General features: G+C 32.9%; 1 protein-coding gene across 1 annotated transcript; it reads right to left on the reverse strand.

The window, feature by feature from the left end:
* Positions 1–1,735: 1,735 nt before the first annotated feature.
* LOC132699003 (endoglucanase-like) lies at positions 1,736–14,810 on the reverse strand. Its single transcript, XM_060665387.1, has 4 exons — positions 14,720–14,810; positions 9,203–9,391; positions 4,723–4,913; positions 1,736–2,072 (listed from the first exon to the last, which is right to left on the reverse strand). The coding sequence occupies exons 1-4, from the start codon at positions 14,760–14,762 to the stop codon at positions 1,767–1,769; spliced, it is 729 nt and encodes a 242-aa protein (XP_060521370.1). The 5' UTR covers positions 14,763–14,810; the 3' UTR covers positions 1,736–1,766.
* Between the last annotated feature and the right edge of the window lie 6,719 nt (positions 14,811–21,529).

The following is a 21,529-nucleotide window of genomic DNA, read 5'->3' on the forward strand; positions in this document are numbered from 1 at the left end:
CGTAGAAATTAAGTATACTTGTTGCATATGTCAATTCAACTTTGTTTTTTTAGTTATATAGTTTTTCGTTTAGTTAGTAAAGTAAGTAATTTTGTTTAGTTAGTAATTTTTTTTTTTGTATTTTACTGAATTGTGCAGAAAAATAAAGTCCTCATTAAGACCTATTTATTCATTAATTTACTTATTCTCATGTTACTGAAGCTTACTTCCGTTAGCTATGGTCTAATTAGTGTAGTCACAAAGATGAATCGTCTTACGTTATCTTACTTTAACTTACATTTCGTGACCGGATATCGATTAATGTGTCTATACACTTTAAACTTGTAGGAGATTTTTGAAACGAAACGTTTTTTTAAATTAATAATAGTGACTCTGGGCGATCAGTTCCTGGAGACATTCAACCTTTTCGAAATTGACCGGCGGACTGTACGCCCCGCCCATCCACGACCATCTCAATAGGCAGCCAAGTTGCAGGGATTCGACTTAACTTAATTAACACATTCATTTATATTATCGTTGTTATTTCCAAACGAAATGAGTTTAGATGAATTAGAGGAAGATGTCACTTTCAATCTTTAATCGTTGTTGAAAGTTGAAAGTCATTTACAAATTGATGTGAGCTGAAATAGTCAAAATTATGACAGAAGTCAGAGGTGTAAAGGTCCCAAAACACTACCCTAGAGAACCCTGCGAACCATATCCAAGAAATGAGAGTAAGCGTCTCGAAGAAATACCCCTACCAAGTAAAAAATTTTGTTTGTCAAAGAAAAACATGTCCTCTAGCAGTGATACAAACAATCAGAATACAAGAAATAAAGATACTTTAAGAGCTAATTATTTTCGACTACGTAAATATCATGAGATCCTAATTTAAAGAGAAATTATAAGACTACCTAGTAAAAAACTCCTCCTATCGACAATCACTATCCAATCACTACAATCCTTTGGTCAAACAATAAACTTCAATATTTGTTTTACTGGTATCACTTTGTTTCTGCTGTCTTTTAATGTTTATTTGTAATGTGAAGTTTTTAAATACTACTTATGTCTGTGCTTTATATATTTTAACAAATTTCAGTGAAAATGTTGTTTAACGGTGCTTAATCTGATAATGTTAAACTGTAGGGTTTAACCTGAAAAAAAAACAAAAAAAAAACATTCTCATGATATCATTAAGCAGATAATTTTCTTTTTGACTTGTATAAACTCGGTTTGCATTTAACCTCAATAAGCAATTATTATTATTAACAAAACTATAATCTTGAAATCTCAAAAGCTCCACCGGCGGACAGCGGAAGTCGAAGTTACCACTTTTTACTTAAAATCTAACTATTTAAATACCATGCAGAGCATTTTTATTGCAAAAAGACTTTTAAAAAATGTCTGTGTCGGCTGTCCAGGTTCCGTCCATGATGTTTCTTGCTTGTGGTTCGTTGTAAGTGTCTTATCTTTTGAGAGAGAATATTTACAATATTTAGAAATTAAAGTTATGATCATGAATGAAATAAAAAAATCTATAAAAGAAAAATAAACCGGGAGCCTACCATTTCCCCATGTTACTGAACCTTACTGTCGTTAGCTATGACATCGAAACGTCGGCAATATAGTTCAACCACCTTACATTACATTAATTTACTTTTTTTTTCGTCATCGGAAATCAGCTTATCTGTAATATACATCTTAAACTTGTTTAGGAAAACTGTGTTCAATTTCGGTCGTTAAATGCGAAACGAAATTTGATTTTTGAAACGAAACGTTTATTTAAATTAAGAACAGTGGCTCTTGGCGATCAGTTCCTGGGGACATTCGACCTGTTCGAAATTGACAGGCGGATTGGACGCTCCGCCCATCCAAGACCATCTGAATAGGCAGCCGGGTTGCAGCTGTTGGGGCAGGTCGTAGCAGCCGCTTTCTTCTTCAACTCCTCCGTACTGATCACCCCAGCCAGTCTCTGGGGCATTCCACTGTTTCTTACAACCTTCCGTGAAGTAACCTACTCCGCCGCCAGGAATGTGAACATCGAACTCATTGACTTGTCCAGTAGTGCTGCTGGTATCGCCGGTGTTGATAATCTTAAATAAAAAAGTTCAAACGCAATTATTTTTGAGAATTTAAAAATAGATCTACTCCTACAAAAATACAACAGGTTTAATGAATGTTGGATACCCAGTAGATATTGTATTGAGAAGAAGAATATAATGGTTCTACAAGGAGAGCGTGTGTTTTAATTGAACTGCTATCTTGATTTTGGTCTAAAGGCGTAGATGTAGATACCAGTCAACGTGTAACATCGGAGATGGAAGGACCTCTGAAAAGGCTTGCTACTCGTGTTCGCGAAATGTCGACAACCTTTAGATCCGAATCAGGACAAAAGTTCATCGACTGGTCGCAAAACTCTAAAGCAATGTATTGTATTGGTTGGAAATTTGGCAACAAAGCAGAAGATTGCAAGAAAGAAACACCTACGAAAATATGCAACAGAACACGAGGAAACATAACGACAATGGGTGATTGTGTCCATAAAGCATAGGAACGAAAGCCTACATGAGCGTAGTTGAAATTTCAAATAAATTACTCCACTCTGATTGGAAAAACATTAAACAAAGAATTAGATATTTCTCGAGCACTCACACATGTACATATATGTAAAAAAAGGATGCAAATACGAATATTGTCTGCAACAGAAACGTGTGAATATCATAAATTGAAATATTCACTAAACACTAGAAATATTACCTAGTTTTAGTTCTACCTTTTGGAATGCAAAAGTTTTTATGCAAGAAAACTACTTAATTGTTAGTACAAAGTCCTCTACAAAAATCGATCCACAAATAACTAACAAATCATGAGGTACCGATAATCATTCCAAAATTGTATTCAATTTAAAACAAGAACTTACAAAGGAACTCAAGATAATGTCCTACAGAAACTATGAAGATATTAGGTAAACTAAAAACTAGCTTCAACTGATTGCTATGTTATGCAATTTACTACATAGTTGTGAAGGAAAGTTGGGAAAATAAATTATGGCGGAACGAGGAGATCTGGGAAGCAATAATTTGATATGTCACATGTATGAACGAACTACCATAAGCAAAATTAATGAAGACTAGCCAAACTATAGAGGGCATTAAAGAAATTGAATAAAATATAACTTTAACTAATATATGTGGAAAGACTGCAGAGTTTTTGGAAAATAACACCATACTTGACAAACTCTAACAAATATATATATATATATATATATATATATATATATATATATATATATATATATATATATATATATATATATATATATATATATATATATATATATATAATCTAAAATCTAATTGCTTCGGTTTGCTGAACATTTAAAAAGCCGAAAATTTTCCAGTATTCTGGGTACTAATTTAGGGTGGACCAGTAATTTATGGAATGTGTTTGTGTGTTTACAAAAATCATGACTTTTCCATCTTATGTAAAATTGGCAAAAAGTTATGTTTTCAAATAGACTGCTCTGTTTATTATTTGTTAGCTTGAATTTTATATTCCTATACCTAAATAGTAAATTTTATAAATAAAAATATTAAACCAACCACGAAATGTCACGTTACGTGTTTATTTATTGAAAATTGACAATCACCATACAAGAGCAACGCTGCATAACTAATATAACTAATATAAGAAACAAACTCGATAGAATGATTCATTCTTGATCCAAAAGTATTATAGCATACCAAGCTTATTCTGAACCGTTTTGGAGTTAAAAGCAAAAGACTAGAATAATGCAATTTTTACTAGTGAGCCATATATAGTTTCACAGTTCGATTAGATGGTATTAATCAAACAATTTATTTTATTTATTTTACAGTTTTCTATTATATAAGATTGCAGGAAGAACGTTCAGTACATTCAATAAGCTTTATCCAAATTTGCGCCGATTTTGAAAACTATAATCTACCAACTAACTAACTCACTAACAGTGATACAAACAATGTTGCACTTAAATTCGTAAAGAGAACTTTATTATAAAATTCATAATCATAAATTAATTAGTTTTTGCTAAAATATCAAGAAGATCGAAACTTTCTAAAAGGAAATAATTTGAACGAGCAAGTGCTAATTTTAGGAAAAAAAAGAAATATTTGCATATTTGCTTAAATTAAATTATTCTAGTTTTTTGCTTTTAACTCAAAAACGGTTCAAAAGCAGTATAATCCGTAATAATACTTATCAAAAATTAATCGTTATTTTTATTTCCGCCCAAAAATACAAAGAGTTCCATTTAATGTTCAAATGTGATATTTAAAGTCCGTTCAGAGCAATTGTGCAGATACGTCATAGCATGACATCTTTATCTAGTGCATGGATGTCGTGAATTGACACAGAAATTTTATTTATCAGTTTTGAAATCGTTATTTATGGTTGTGGTAGCGATATAAGACATACGGATCATTTTTGATTACGTCAATATGTGACGTGACTGCTTTGACTGGAGTATATATGTGATAGCGAAAATCTCAACCTATTGACAAACCGTAAATAAAATTTTAGATTTCTATCGTAAACTGTTAAAAGATAAATAATAATTTTTGTGATAGATTTTCTTCGCAAAATTTTCTAAAAAAAATTTTTATCTCCAAAATAACTCGAGAGAGCTATAATGTATACAGATATTTAAAAATATTGGGAGCTATCAGAAGAAGAACGAATTGCCATACTTCTATCATTGCTTACCTGAACAACCATCTGTTTACCGGTCAAATCTTGTCCCCAACCTCCCGGCTGGAATTTGAGCAGTAAACATTCGCAACACATGTTCATTGGTGCATTTTCGAATGTTCCAGCGATAAATCCGAACGCAAAAGAGTCATTTAAAGCCCAAGGTTGAGCATCGTTGCATACGTAGCCAGCGCCATCTCCGCATCCTTTAAATATGGAATTAGCAAATTTGAAATATTTAAAGTGTAATTTGTAGAATTATGTACTTCTAACTGGGTCTACTGCAGGAACCGATAGCTTGAAGGACATGTAAATCGTAGTCGTAATTTTAACACAAAATAGATAGAGCAAAATTGTCTTACATCTCAAGGACTCGATTTTTGAGAAACATTGAACGGTTAAAACCGCATGGCGATATCTTCACTATCACGCGAGATATAGATATAGGCGCATTTGAACATTGCCCATATCTTTTTTATTTATAAAATAATTGTATTCCGATAAAAATATTATTAATTTTTTTTATGGAACTTTAAAAAAGATAAGAAACACAAAACCTAAGAACCATTATTACCATATTACTTTTAAAATTTAATTTTAATATTTTTAATTCTTTAGAAAACAAAATTATAGTTATTATAACATAATGAATGAAACCCGATAAATATAAGCATAAAAATATTAAAACTTCATCTTTTACATTAATTAATATAGCATACATTGAATCCAAAGCAACCTTGCCGATTTTGATACAGTACAGCATGGATTGTCTATGCTCCAACGATAAGAATTATATCTATTAAATATTCCGGAAGAGTCAATTCTCGCTTCGCCACTCCAAACAATAGACAATGGCAAATTAATGTTCTCATTTCATTTTCCGAAAGTAGTCAGTTTTTCCAGCATTTGTCGCGTCAGCTAGTGCCCGTGAGGGTATGCTTGGATTTTCCGACACTTCTCCAATTTTATTCAATTCCAGGATCCGTAATTTTTAACGTTTCTGAATATGTACTGAAATAAATTTATTGGCTGCCTCTGCGTTTTCGTTTGACAAAATGTAACACTTTATCACATTATACTTTTCATAATGTTGGTATATTTTAGATTGCTAAATGAATTTAGAGCTTAAGTTTGGCCACTAAAATTATATGTGACAGATCACAAAATTCAGTAAAGGATAAAAGTTATGTCCTTAACGACATTGACGGTCTACTATTTCCCACTTTTTTCACCACAGATATTAAACAATCTATATGAAAACGGATCAATTGTCAACTATGATTGCCATATAAAATAAGAAAGTTGTATTCATTTATGAGAAAAATGTGAACTATAGAAAAAATGGGAGTACGCCACTGAATTTGCCTTCAAAAGTTGCAGAATCTAAAATTTTCGTAAATAAAAAAGCAGTCGACAACCTATGCATCTCCGATTTTGCTCTTTCTAGTTAATAGGTTTTTGCTGTTAAACACTCGAATTACGACCAATGCCCTCCAAACTAGCAAAATTAATTCACTCCTTGTGAAATTGAGCTGGTTTGTTTGTAAGTTACGAATATATCGCCGAAGTGTGTTAAGCAAAGAATTAAATTTCTTTCGCCAAAATCTATTATTAAAACACTAATGAATCAATCAATGCGTGATACCAACACAAAGCAAACTACACAAACCATAAAACAATACCACAATTCCAAATTTTACCTCCGAAGTAGCTTAATATTTTTTTCGCAAGAGGTCTTATCAGTTTTTAAAATTAACAATATGTATATTCAACGTATTGTTGGAGATGATTCATTGATAATTCGAAATGTACTTATATACCGTAAAATGCTGGAAATAATAATAAAATCTAATCAGAATCGCTCAAATAAAATAATAAGAAGAAATAAAGTTATTGTCGCTAACTACGTCCCTGTCATGCTTGACGCATGCTCGATTTTTGTGAAACAAAAGATGCACTAATAAAAATCCTAACTGACTTTGTTTTTCAGATACGGGAAGAAAATAAATACAGGCTATTTCAATTACACTATGTATTTCAAACATGTGTGTGAAGATATCGGCTGTTATACTAGCAAAAGTTATGTTTTATGAATGGAATGATCCTTATTAATATTTTTTATTAGTTTGGGCATTTTATGAGCTTTTCATAAATGCATGCTTGTCTAAATATATTACTTTAAATGAACATATATTTTGGCACTTTTGAAACTATTCTATCTTAAATTTATTCTATTTAAGAATAGTATTGTTATTATTATTTTTTTCCCAAAAATATGAATGGAATACAAATAATACTTACAGAAAACTGTTCAAACTGATTTTTTGAATTATTTAAGAATTCTTCTTTATGCATTTACGTACTCAGATTCTTTCATAAAGTTTATGTTTTGAGATACAAAAACATTTTAAAAATATATATTATTATAATCATTTTTATTATTATTATTAATTATCATTATAATTATTATTGTTATTACTATTATTAAGTGTAAATAATGACTGCTTTTCTAAAATTTTACTATGTACATTAAAATTCAAATTTTTAAAACGTTTAAGTATATTAACGACCATGCTGGTTGTTGAACGCCGCTGTCTCACTAATTAAAAGTAAGACACGCACATGTTGAAATTGAAAATTGAATTGAAATTAACCATTTGACTACTTGACCACTTGAAAAAGAAACGCCACTATTTGCACAGGCAAATTGTGCCTTTTCTTTGCCTAGGCCTAGACAAAATTCATTTTACCTAGAATTACCGACATATATAATACTAACTGAAGAATACCAGAAGAAACAAAGACTTTTTGTTCACATCACATCATCATACCAAATTCTGGCGATTATTGAAACTTCAGCACAAAGCGTTGGTTTTTATAACAGTTATAACATTGATGAAAAATGTAAACGTATTTATTCAACTCATACTTTTATAAAGAAAACCATATAGTTCCACTTTTTCGAAAAAATCTAAGCGGAATAATGTTGAAGAAGCAACTATAGCACCTGGTGACCAGAAAGTCGATTCCGATGTTGTTTGGGATCCTAGTCTACTAAATGCAGAGAAAAGTTTCGTCCCCCAAATATTCTTATAAAAAATGCCAACAAGGAAAATTAAAAACTTTAATATAACAAGCGACTAAACAATTAGTTAAAAAAAAGATATTCAAAGTACTGCACAGAAATTAGTAGAAATATATTCAAGTTTATTGAGTAATTTATACAAACATCTTCATTGCATTGACTTTTCAAGGTTTAAAGGCTTCTTCAGAGCGTAACTGAAACTGTCTGAAAACTGAAAACGCATTCTACTTTGCACCGACTTATGTGCCGCTTGAGGCGCAGCTAATGGAGGGACATGAACATTATCTGCAAGAATCTTTTTTTTTTCTAACGAAGGTTTTTCGACCACACCTATAAATGCTTCTCCGTCCCTTGTAACACAAATTAGTTGTTCTACATTAATATTCGTCCACTCTCTAACATTGCTCATTCATTACTTCTTTTTTCTACCAACTTTGACTCCCCTCCATTCTCACTTGCATGACGGTATGTAGTAATGTGCATATTTTTCGAACTTTGAGTACAGTCATGAGCTTCCTTCCATATCCCATACGTCTTAATACATCTGCGTTGGTAATTTTCACTGTTCCAGGGTTCCTATGTATTTGTTAGTACAGACACATTTCGAATGCTTCGATTCTCTTTATCATTTGAACTTTAAATGTCCAAATTTCTATCCAGACGTAGTATTCTAAAAATTTTAGATCTATCGATATATTCAGACTTTTATTAGTAAATATATTATATGAACCCCTTTCTAGCAATTTCCAATCTAATTTTCACTTCCTCGTCTTGATCCAATTGTGAATTAATTGTGGCACCTACTGACTCTTACTCCATTTTATTTTTTGATACGACCATGAATTTTGTTTTTTAATGTCAATGAGTCTATTTGTGGCAGTCTTTTTCTTCTTCCTCTTTTCTTTCTATTCCTTCATTTTTCTTCTGCTACCAAAGAAACCAACTACCTACCTGTTGGTCTCTCACGAGCAATATATACAAGGTACAGGTACAAAGTAGAATGCGAGTCAGTTTCAGTTAAGCTAAGAAGAAGTCATCAGGATGATTTCCCAAACGTCAGCAACACGACAGGAGGCTCGCCAGAACCGGTAATTTTCAGTTGCCCAAACATAATCAAGCAAATGTTCCTTGAAAAAATTGCATAGCGTCTACCACCAATAAAATAGCACCTTTGATCTGATCGGAAATACGTGCAGCAATACATGTAAAAACTGCATCGTGTCTACCGGGCTTAAGATATGAAATTTATGCTTACGTTTAAAAGAAGAAACATTAAAAAATTTACGCCATTTAAAAATGATACTGGATAAAACGAACAGTCCGGAATTATCGCACGAGGAATTGTTATCGCACTCTTCAATTTAAAACAATTCATTTAATTCATTGGATACAATCTTCTGTCTCACTCACCCGACTGAGTTTCCTTGTCGATTATGGTGACACCGTCGATTCCGCAAGTATCGACAGGCGATTTCTTGTTCTGGATGTTGGCCACCCAGGAACAAGTGGGCTTACAGCAATCCCAGTACCGGGTCGTTTGGGAGTAGCCGTTGGCACCGCCAGGTACCGGAGTCAACGTCACGCTGGACGATGACTTCACTAAACAAATTCGTATTAATTTTAGTTTAGAAAAACGTGGATTCTAGAAATTACACTGTTTTATATTACAGGTAGTCGTTTCCCCTTTAAAGTCATCAGAGCCGTTCACTTAGTAATTTAATAAATGATAATGTGTTTTCATTTCCTAAATATCATACTTCCCTATTTAGGAGAAGCTATGCCTAGAATGCCTATTCGCTGCTAGAAAATCTTAAAAAAAAGAACCTTAAAAAGTTTAAAATATAATTTCAAAAACATCAACTTTCTGGGTGAAAATATTAATCGAGGTATACCTAACGTAGAGAAATGATTTGTGTGTTTGTTTACTTTTATATCACCTTCTATTTTTTGTCTATTATTTTCAATTTCTTCTCTCACTTCCAGTGGCTAAGCAGAATAGCTATTAAGCACTTTGCTTATTTATGAAATGTAATTTTGGAAAAAATGTAATTAATAAAAGACGTTTATTATTAAAGTCAATCATTCATTATCATCTTGCCTAATATACCGTCCCCTCATTATTCCTTTATGAGGGAGTAAACGGAAATAAATGACACTTTCAATAGTATATTATGCAGCAAGCGCGGTAAACAGCCTTTGACTCGCCAGTTTACCCGGCAAGTAACCCGAGCAGGGAGAATATCAGTCTGACGAAGCAATTCTTTATTTTGATACCTCCCGAAATAAATCCAATCGGCGCAACAAGATAAACATCATCTGGGAACACTTATCCTCAGGTAAAGTCTGTTCATAGATATAAGAAAGTGACTAACTGATACGAATTAAGGAAAGACCAGGGCAAGCTGTAAGAATGAAATATGACAGAACAGGTCCGTACTTTGCTTATAATTTAATTATTTGGGGTTTTGTTAGGAAAGATGCTAAAGAATATTTATTTATTTTAAATCTAAAATAAAATTACAAATTATTTTTATTACCTACTTAAAATTATTCACATAATATATCAGTATCACTATCGCTATCACCGCCTGTTCTAATTATTATTTGTTCTATATTATTTGCAATATGGATATACGATTGTTCTGCTTTTTACATATGTTTTACACAATTTGCCCAACTTTGTGGAGGGATGTTAAACATTGTTACGATGAAGGGCAGATTTCAGTTGGTGCCAAACATGTTCAATGGGATGGAATGGGATTAAATATATAAAATATTAAATATACCAAAACAATTATCAATGGGATGGAATGGGATTAAATATATAAAATATTAAATATACCAAAACAATTATCACAGATGTATTCCTTTTGTAGGTTCAAGCTTTGTAGAACCTCAATTAATTGCTTTTTGGTATAATCTTCCTGAAAATAAATGTCGTTATTATACATGTAGTTTTGGATTGTTGCTTTTGTGTCACATGAGGAAGGGGTTTTAGTCAACTGTCTACTGTGATAACTTGCATTGTGCATTACAATTAGGCTATTAGGAGGAATGTTTGGAACTACATAGTTTGTTTTTAAACCAACTTTCAAATAAATCAGCGGTGGTGTCTTCATGGTGATCCAGAGAAGAATCTTTAATATTTTTCGCAGACAGAGAAAGTCCATTTGGAATCCAACCATCTTTAGAGCCACCATGCACATAGTTATTCTTTTACCTCTTTTTGATAAGGCGTTTGTTTTACACTTATCAGTTGAGTCAACCCAACCCTTATCCGGTTTCATCTCTTTCAAGCCTCCTAATTAGTTTTACACCGTATTATATCTTGATCACTTTTATCTACACTCGACAAAATGTCAGCATCGCTTCTTTTTTTCCTCGCTGAAATGGGATTATTCACAAATTTCCATACAGTTGATGTTGGAATTTTCCTCAATGTGGCCGTTTCCTCTGTTTTCTTGCTGGCACCACGTTCAATGAGAGTCAAATAAACATTGTTTATACCTTCCTTAGTCTCAATAGAATAGCGTTTTTTACATTTGGGAGATACACTACACTCGCACATATTTTGCATAATTCGCACACGATTCAAAACACGCTGTATTACATACGAAATAAGAATGAATACTAATAAACTTAAACTAAGTAGTATACCAAACCAAAGAATATTAAACACAGGTAGGTATAAAATTATTTTCTATTATTGACCACAATTTTACCTGAATTGAAATTCCGAAATTTTAGGTAATAATCTTGTTGCATTGTATGTTAATGACCTCCCTTGGATAATCCCATTCAAAAGCAATTAGTCACTTTCTTATATCTATGAACAGACCATACACGGCATCGACTGCTACTCTCTTTGCCGGCTTTAATAACGAATATCGAAAAATATCCATCAATAAATAATTTTAACTGGTCGCCTGGCAGCCTTTTCAAAGTACTTTTTCCATTTTCTTTCATGAAACTACAGCGAGCACTTGCAACATTCTTGATACTATATTACCTTTATTAATTAACGTCTCATCAAGATCAAACATTTTCTTCTGCTTCTTACTACTCAAGTAATTTTATTACCAGCAAATAATGTAACAAAAATGTAAAATGTAAAAAGTGGTCTATAAAAATTATCAACCGCTAAAGCCAGGGTGTTTATTTTTTCAAATAAAGATAGTGAACTATTTTTCGAATTGCACTCTTGCAGACATTCTAATTTTTCTCGTCCGCAACAATTTAGAAACGGTGGACTTTCCAACTCCGGTTATTCGGAAACATGTACAGTGTATCCAAAATCAGGTTCCATACCTAGCTAGCATAGTTTCATCTATATTTTTTAATTTTATAAGGGGTTCTGTTCATCTAGGGTAAATACCAGCTTTTTTATTTTAACCCTTTATATTATTGCAGTTTTGCAATTTTCCGGAAAACTCTAATCTAATGGCTTTCTACAAATCTCGAATGTTATGTCAAAAGTTATGTTGGCAGGCCCTAAAATAATTGAAGATTTTTCCTGTAAGGGAGTGTCAATTTTTTTCCTATATCGAGTGGACAACAACATTTTTAAATGGATGACTTTGTATTAGATTGTCTTTTTCTCTTAATTTTGACAATTTAAAAAATAATTGACAATTTTCCTATTGCAATAATGCTATTGCTGAGCTGTTAAGATTTGTTATTAATTGGGCATGATACTGAAGCTCTAAGAAATTGAATTAGGAACGAAGTTCAATATATAAATCAATGGGTAACGCAGCTAGAAAATTAGAACTAAAATACGCAACTTGTATCGCTGTGGAAAATTGATTTTAAATTTCGAAATTCGGAATGTCATATATTTTTTTGATTTTAAATTATATTTTGTAGTATTTTCACATTTAATAATCATATAGCTATTCGATAATAAAATGGCCTTACTGCGGTAGTTGATATTTTCGTAGAGAAGATAATACTACTAACCTGCACTTTCTAAGCAGCGATTTTCCCACCCTTAACTCGTTTTCACCACATTTAACGAGATCTAAGCATACTTAGTGCCTTAAAAATTCCGCATTTAAACTTATCAACGATCTGTTCGAGGCCATGTTGCCTGTTGAGTGAGGCAATGTCATTGGTTAAAGACTTTGTTTTATAAGTTCCTGTTTCAATGGAAAAAATATTATAAATTAAATAAAGTAATAAATCAATGTCACAGAACTTGCGTCGAACTGACATGTAAATAGTTGGTGTTTAAGAGCAAAACTTAACAGCCATATTATATATGAAATATGAAATGACATATGACAAATGACATATGAAATATGGCTGCAAATGTCATAGGACATTCTACATGACATAAATCAAGAATTTCAAGGGGAATCCGGAAATATAATAATATGCAGAGTGTTCTACTTGAAATAAGAAAACTGATAATTGCTCTAATCGTTTATTTGTATATATTGAAAATTTAAAATTTCAAAGCCTTGATGAAAATATGCAATTGTTCTGTTTAACTTTCGTACTTTTTGAATTGAGAGGATAACAGCAATGCGTTAAAATAAACAAATATACTGGTAAAGGAGTCACCGTAAGTGTCTGTAAAATACCTAATTATATACGGATCTAGCGTGCGGGAAGTGCCACTTTACACGTCAGTTTCGTTTCCCACGGATTCAAGACACTTCGGGCATTTCCGAGATTTTACCGCGCTGCTTTGAGGGCAATCGGATGATTTCGGAGATATTTCCCACGCCTTGAATTTTGACGTTTGTCAATTCTGAACGTCATGTCAGTGAATGTATTGGTGTTGTTTTGCTAAAATGTATCCAAAAACTAACGGTCTTAGAAAAAGTATAGTATGCAACACTTTCGGTAAACTATTTGATCTGACCTGATCAAGCCATTGAGAAAGTTATCCCAGCGAACTTAGTGCCAAATTGACTGACACACATTTCGATATCCTAGTTTCTGACATCAATTTTGACTGATAGAGGAAAATCCCTACAACTTTTGGATTTTTTATTTTTTTCTAAAGCCTGTAGTGACAGTGGTGGCGAAATATAAATGATTGTAATTGTAAATTTAATTTTGCCCATTTTTCCAAGTTTTGAATTATACTTAATGTCATGAAAATGGAAATAAGTTGATATAAAAAACTATTTTTATTAGAAATTCATATAAAAATTTAATAAAACAAAAATAGAAATGTAAGAATTATTTTTTTCTACGCTGAATTGTTTATTTTTTTATAATCTTTTAAAGTAGATAAAATGCATCAAAATGAATAGGGCTATAGGATCACGAACAAAACTTGTCGGAAATTGTTCAGGAGTTTGCACAAGTGTTTCAGAAAAAAAAGAAATAACTTTTTTTGACACACCCTGTATAATAGGTCATATCAATTTTGAATGGCAGATGAAAACCCCTACAATTTTTGTAATTTTCATTTTTTTTTAAGTCTGCAGTAAGTGGGAAGCGAAACATAAATGACAATATAAATAGTATATTGAACAGGAAATATTTAATTAAACATTTTTGCATATATTTAATGTCTTAAAGCTGGAAATCAGTTTATATACAATATTTTTTTATTTTCCAGAAACGACATTAAATTCCGTAGATGACAAAAAATGTAGTTCCTTTGAATACCTAATAAGGTTTTGTTACTCTACACCTATCCGACTTTAAATACAAGTTTTTCTAAATATTAGTCACTGAGAATCCTAAATCGTAAGGAAATATTCGAATCTCGTTTTAATAAAACCGATAGGTGCTCAAGACTTTTGTACTAACACACAAATGCTTGAACCAAGCAGATCATAATTCATAACGTGCACTGCACCGATCGACTTTTCACAACACGTTCAAAACGCGCCTTCTAGTTTTTTTTTAATTAGATTTAAATATTTACAACGCAATGGAAGTAAACGTTACAAAAGAAAAACTTACGGTACATAAAAAGTCCGAATGTGATTAAGAATGCTGTCTTCATTTTGAACTAAAACACTAAAAGTAATTGAGGGACACCTTTATATAATTGTAGAACGAGTCTTATCGAATTATATCTTAACGTTGGAGTAGGTATTGTGCTAAAACACGAAAAATTTAGATAAGTTACGTTGCACATGTAAACAATTTATTTTTCAAAGCGCAACCAATAGATAGAGAATTTAGTATTATTATCAATATAATAATTCAGTCTTCCTTCACACAGTGACAATCATAGGAAAAGAACAAAATGGCGATAACATGCAACGAATAGATAAAACCAAAATTATGGCATATTACTTGATAGTTATTTCCTGATCTTAATAGTAGTAGCACAAGCGTAGTAGGCCGTATTACATACAATATTTTTTTAAAACCGACAATATAAGAAGTTTTCAACATCTTCTAAAAATGGTAAATTGACGTTTTAAGTATCTTTGAGTATTTTGACTATTAAACGTACATTTACTAGTATAAATTAATTGTGAACTAGGTATTTCAAAATTAGTTGTTGATGTGAAATTGTGGGATCTGCTTAAATTATAATAGGGTTGTGGAATTAAACAGTCAAGTTCTTTTGCGTCAACTTACCCGTCAATTGTAAAAATACAATGAAATTGTATGATTCTATAATGGCTTCTTGAAACTACAATGTGCATGAAACATTTTATTATTTATTAAAACACAAGCATTGTCTGCGTTTGGATTGAAAAAGAAACCATTCAAATTATAATTAACAGATAACAAAATAAGCATCACAAAATATTATTTTTAATATTTAAAATAACAATTTAAACATTTTATAAATAAAGAGGTCATCATTATAAATTATAAGGAAAGTCCTTTTTTCTGTGAACGATAGATATCCTTAGACCTGAAGGTCCCAAATTTTTAATTGCAGGCATTTTTATTGGAATTAAATTTGCTCCCACTTTGAATTAATGACATCAGTCTGCTAAGTGCAACTTGCGTAGTTGAACTCTGGTGCGGTGCCATGTTACTTACGGATGGACAGTCGGCTCGCGCGGCATAGTGACCGCATTCACTGGATCGAGAGTAAGAGCACCAACCGCACTAGATTGTTCCATCACTACTCGTTTCACTCTTTACAGTTCAACACAGTTATTATGTTTTTCGCGTGTCAAGCCTTTGGTGAGAATACTGCTAATATTTCACGTGTACTAACATGACAAATTGATAATAAACGTTTTTCCAAAGCTTCACGCACGAAATGATGCCTGAGATCGATGTTTGTCGTTAAATAACTTTGTTCTGTTTGGGGTAATGTGGACTTTATTAATCGACATAAAATTCCGTGCTTCAAAAGATCGTCGAATTCTTTGGATACATATTCAGGACCATTACCTGACTGTATGCATTTAATTTTACGGTAGTGCATATTTTGTTCTAAACCCATTAATTCTTTGGTTTTATCCAAGACTTCGCTTTTTAATTTAATAAAATATATCATGCAATATTTGGAAAAATCATCAATAAATTCGACGTAGTATTTTGATTTTCCAAGTAATTCCACCCTCAGCGGACCACATGATCAATTTAGAGTCGTCGAGCCCTTTTCTTCGGAAAAGGAGCTGTAGTCATTTTTGATTTATAACAAGTGTCGCAAGTTTCATCAAATTTTTCATTTGAATTGAAAGTTAAACCATTCATTGTGTTTTTGCGTTTACATTCATGCATATCTCTAAAATTAGATGACTACGTCATAGTGTCTGTAGAAAAATTTTGAGAGACTGCAGGGTTCGCTAAATCACAATTTTCTTGGCGAGCAAAATATAAGTCGCCTACACGATCGCCAATTAAATGAATATTGTCGCTTTTATCAAGAATTAAAACATGTTCCTTTTTCAATAAGACTTAAAAATTGTTTTTGGTAATTTTAGCTACAGACAATAAGTTTGTGCGTAGATTTGGCACATACAGTGCTTTATGTAGATTATTTAATCTACATTCACCATGAATATATGCCTTGAAAGTAGTTCCTTTAGCAGTTATTTTCGTCGACATGTTATTACATAAGTTTAGTTTTTCGCGTACAGAATCTTTAATTTCAGCAAAAATTTGCAAATCTTTAACTAAATGTGATGTCGCGCCGCTGTCAAAACACCATTTTGAGCCGTAATTCTCACTTTCTGACGTAGCGATTTTCAAAGCTTCTTCTGCCATAAACTTTGTGGTTTCCAAATATTCTGTGTCGCAATTCGCTCTAGACTGTAATTGTTTACCCTTGTTTGGACAGACAGCTTTGCGGCATGCCTTCCTGCAAACGATGGCACTGAGTGTTTCGGAAGTCGGTAACTTGTCTCGCGATTCAATCGCACAACGAAGATTTTCTAAACTTAACGACAAATTGTATAATAGCATGATAGCAAGCAAATCGGGATTAATGGGAATGTCCATTTCTTACAGCTTGTCAATAGAGTCGAAAAATTTGTCCAAATGTTCCCCCCGTGCGTTTCCATCTTCGCCAATGCGTTGCAATGTTATTTGCTTCAATAAAGTTGCCTTTCTTGCAGGACCTTTGGATTGGTAAATACCTTCCACCACCGACCTTCAATCACAGATTCAGCACATTATTGTGTAAGTTCGTCGCGAACCGTTAATAGCCTAGACGGCGATACCTTGGGACCGTAACCTGTCGGCGGATTTTAAACGGCAGTGAAATTAAATCTGAAGTTCTGGTTAAGAACTTTAATGAAAAAGAAAAGCACAGCACAGAGAATACAATTAACAAAATGGAAAGAGAATCAAAAATTACTAAGTGCAACTTGCGTAGTTGTACATATTATTATTAAATAATGATAGATAGCACTTTAGAATTGAAAGATGTTATTTAAAACATTTTCATCGAATTTGACAGGCCAATTGAGAAGTGGTCAATTGACCAGCCCCAACACTAAATTAAATAAGTTTGTGATACAATATCTGCGTTTGAACTGCCTGCCTCAATGTAGACGAACTAAAATCATCATTTCTCTTTAACTGTTTTATGTCAGCACTTCGATGTAGTTTTTCTACTCCCGTCTGTAAAATACCTAATTACACACCGATCAAGCGTGCGGGAAGCGTCACTTTACCACATCAGTTTCGTTTCCCACGGATCCCAGCCACTTCGGACATGTCCGGGATTATACCTCACAGGTTTGGGAGCAATCGGATGTTTTCGGAGATATTTCCCACGCTTTGAATTATGACGTTTGTCGATTCTGACGGTCATATCAGTGAATGTATTCGTGTTGTTTTGCGAAAATGTACCCAAAAACTAACGGTCGTAGAAAAAGTATAGTATGCAACATGTTCGGTAAACTTTTTAAGTCACTCGAGTTATGTACAATGATTTCTACGTAATAAAGATAGGACACCGTGAGATCTACGATGTCAGCATTTGGCCACGATGGTACTATGAAGAGATCGTGAGATTCACACATTGTCAGCTTTTCGGATACGAACCTATAAAGTCTTAGTTTTAAGTAAGATGATTATTCTTGTTGTAACTGCTGCTGCAGAAACTCTTAATTTTCGATTGTATTTTGAAAATAAAGTTTTTAAAAAGTCACCTCGTCTTCGCTTGAACACAATGGGCGCAGTCGGTAGGATTGTGCCCTCGGAATTCGGAAAATGAAAAAGCAGAGACAATTCGTGTGTGTACGTCGCATCGTGCGGAAAAGTGACACTTACCGAATTAGGCTACCCTAAGGAGTGGTTTCAACCGCTACAGCGCAATCCAAAGAACTTGGCGAACCCAGAGAAGACTCTCGTAGGCAGTGTGCAACAAAGGATCAGGGAAGGGAAAACCGTAAGTGCGATTTTTTCCTTTCACCCCTTTAAGATTCTCCGTTAAGGCTTTTAATAGGGATAATTTTAGCCAAGACGTATCGGACATCAAGTAGTTAGGGAAACAAATTTTTTTTAATCGATCAATTTTTGATATTAAATTGTGAATCAGAAACAAGCTGCGAATATTTCAAAGCATTAAGTAGTGACGTAGAATCTGAAATTAGTGAAATTTTCAAAAATCTAACCTTTAGTGAAAGAAAAATATCAGAAAAAATGACAGACCAAGTAAATTGGAATTTATTTAAATACCTTAAATAAGTTTATCAACAATCAATCAATCAATCAATTCGGAATTAAATAAACATATTTTTGAATGTATCCAGGAAAAACTGGGAGGCAGAGCCGCAGTTCTAGTAGGTAATCGCACAGAAATTAGTGATTGGAAAGCATTGAAAGATGCATTGACTCAATGTTTTTCCGATCGCCGAGATCTGAATTGTTTAATCCACGAATTAGTTAGGACTAGGCCCAATAAAAACGAACACTTGATAAATTTTGGAAGTAGACTTCAATTATTAAGGAGCGACATTGCACAGCGTATAAGTAACGAGTCTAAATATACACCGGAAGAAAAGCTTTAATATATGAAACATTATGATCAAACCGCAATAAATACATTTATCGCAGGGTGCACAGGCGTCTTAAAAAACAATATGCATTTAAAAACACCGCAAAGTCTCGAAGACGCCATGGCATATGTAAATGAATTCGAAAATTTTGAAAGATTGTATGGGACTCTGAACGAGCCTTATAAACCTCAAAAACCGAACTTCCAAAATTTAAACAATACACCGACAAATCAACATCTTCAAAATTTTTATCAAACACCGTTTAGCAATAATGCGTTTGTACCACCCAATCTCGCTCAATTTCCAAATCAGCAATTTAGTAACCCCGCACAATTTGGTAACTTAACGCGATTCGGTCAACAACCTTTTAACCAAAATTGCTTTAAGCCCCCACAAAAAATGTTTCCAACTGGCCCAGTTGACGTAAGGCCCAGACAACTACCCCCTCAAAAATACTTTACCAACGGTCAAGTTTTCGGTAAACCAAAAAATCTATTTAAGCCCGGAGAAACAAACCCACGCAATTTGCCCAAACCTGAACCTATGTCGACAACGTCTAGGACACCTTCCATAAGACGAGACCAATATCGAAACCAAAACGACTATTTCCGATCGTACCCAAACACGCGAAATAACTTTGTCTTTGAAGAATTACATTCAAATAACGTGACGAACTTCGACAACCAAGACTCTGAGGATAACTTAGATTATTTTGACCCGCGTTTTGAAAATAATTTTCCTCAAGAATATTTTGAGACAATCGATGAATCAATACAATGTCAATTAGAAAATCAAAGCAATCAACACTTAGACGTATCCCAAAATTTTTGCGAAACCAGCCAGGAAGAAACCCCAATTTAATTGAAATAAACGTATCTTCGTATAACCCCCTTCCTTACTTGCAAATTAACTCTTTAAATATTAAATTATTAATAAACACTGGTAGTAATAGATCAGTATTAAAACCTATTATTGCTGAACAATACTTTTCGAATTGTATTTATAATGCACAAAATATTATAAAAACAGCCGTAGGCAGCCAAAACACTCAATTTGAAGCTACTATAGCTCTACTTACAGAGTTTGGTATCGATTACGAAATCGATTTTATCCTTTTCGATTTTCACGACTTTTTCGATGGCGTTATTGGATTAACTGATTTGATGAAAATGAATATAAATATTGACTTAAATAACAAAATACTTTCGAATAAAACAATTCAAATTGCTTTTAAGTTCCGCAAACCCGCAGATTCAAAATTTTCATTTTCGATAAACTCTCATGACAAAATTATTAAGAATTTGCCAGTTAGCGTTTTTAAAGGCGATATTTAAGTACCACCTACTGAAATAAATAACTTGTTTATTCCTAGAACCCTATCCCACGCGAGAAACGGATTCGCACCGGTTGAAATACAAAACCACACCGATAAAACCATTAACACGACCTTGTTGCAACCAATTCCCGTAGAATCGTTTATACAGGAAGCATTCGAAATATATTCTTTTGAAACCATAAAAAAATTCGATAAAAATAAATATTTTAAAAATTCTCCCTAAAAAATCGATATAACCAAATTAATACGGCTATCCCACATGAACTCAGAAGAGCAGCAATCAATCACTAAATTATGCAACGAATTTAAAGACATTTTTTATAAACCAGGCAACGCGCTAACATTTACATCCAAAATTCGACACGAGATAAAAACCACTGACGAAGTTCCGGTACACACAAAGTCATATCGTTACCCGTATGCCCATAAAGAGGAAGTAAGGAAACAAATAAATGAAATGTTAGGGAAAGGTATAATCCGTCCTTCAACGAGCCCTTGGAGCTCTCCCGTTTGGATCGTTCCAAAAAAAATCGATGCCTCAAACGTACAAAAGTGGCGCGTAGTAATAGATTATCGTAAATTAAACCTTAAAACAATCAACGATCGATATCCCATTCCAAACATTTCTGATATACTAGATAAGTTAGGACGATCACAATACTTTTCGGCTTTAGACCTAGCCAGCGGTTTTCACCAGATCGAGATGGCACAAAATTCGATAGAAAAAACAGCGTTTTCCGTGGAAAACGGACATTATGAATATCTACGAATGCCATTTTTAGGTTTGCTCGGATATTATTGTAAATTTATACAAAATTTTGAGAAGATCACCAAACCATTAACTCAATGTCTAAAGAAAAACCAGAAAGAATTTGTGGATTGTTTCCAACATTGTAAAAATATACTAACATCAGAACCAGTACTTGCGTACCCCGATTTTACCAAACCTTTCGAATTAACAACTGATGCATCAAATTATGCTATTGGAGCAATATTATCGCAAAATGGTCA

This window comes from Cylas formicarius, unplaced genomic scaffold (genome assembly GCF_029955315.1).
Source record: "Cylas formicarius isolate icCylForm1 unplaced genomic scaffold, icCylForm1.1 PGA_scaffold_3__17_contigs__length_32017465, whole genome shotgun sequence".
Classification (NCBI taxonomy): domain Eukaryota; kingdom Metazoa; phylum Arthropoda; class Insecta; order Coleoptera; family Brentidae; genus Cylas; species Cylas formicarius.

What these genes read in the sequence shown, in the direction of transcription:
- LOC132699003 (XM_060665387.1), bottom strand. Translation starts at nt 14,762, where the DNA reads ATGAAGACAGCATTCTTAATCACATTCGGACTTTTTATGTACC. An exon ending in ATTCGGACTTTTTATGTACC is followed by an intron (nt 9,392 to 14,719) that starts GTAAGTTTTTCT and finishes GAATTTGTTTAG; the next exon opens with TGAAGTCATCGTCCAGCGTG. An exon ending in GTAAACAGATGGTTGTTCAG is followed by an intron (nt 2,073 to 4,722) that starts GTAAGCAATGAT and finishes TTTTTATTTAAG; the next exon opens with ATTATCAACACCGGCGATAC.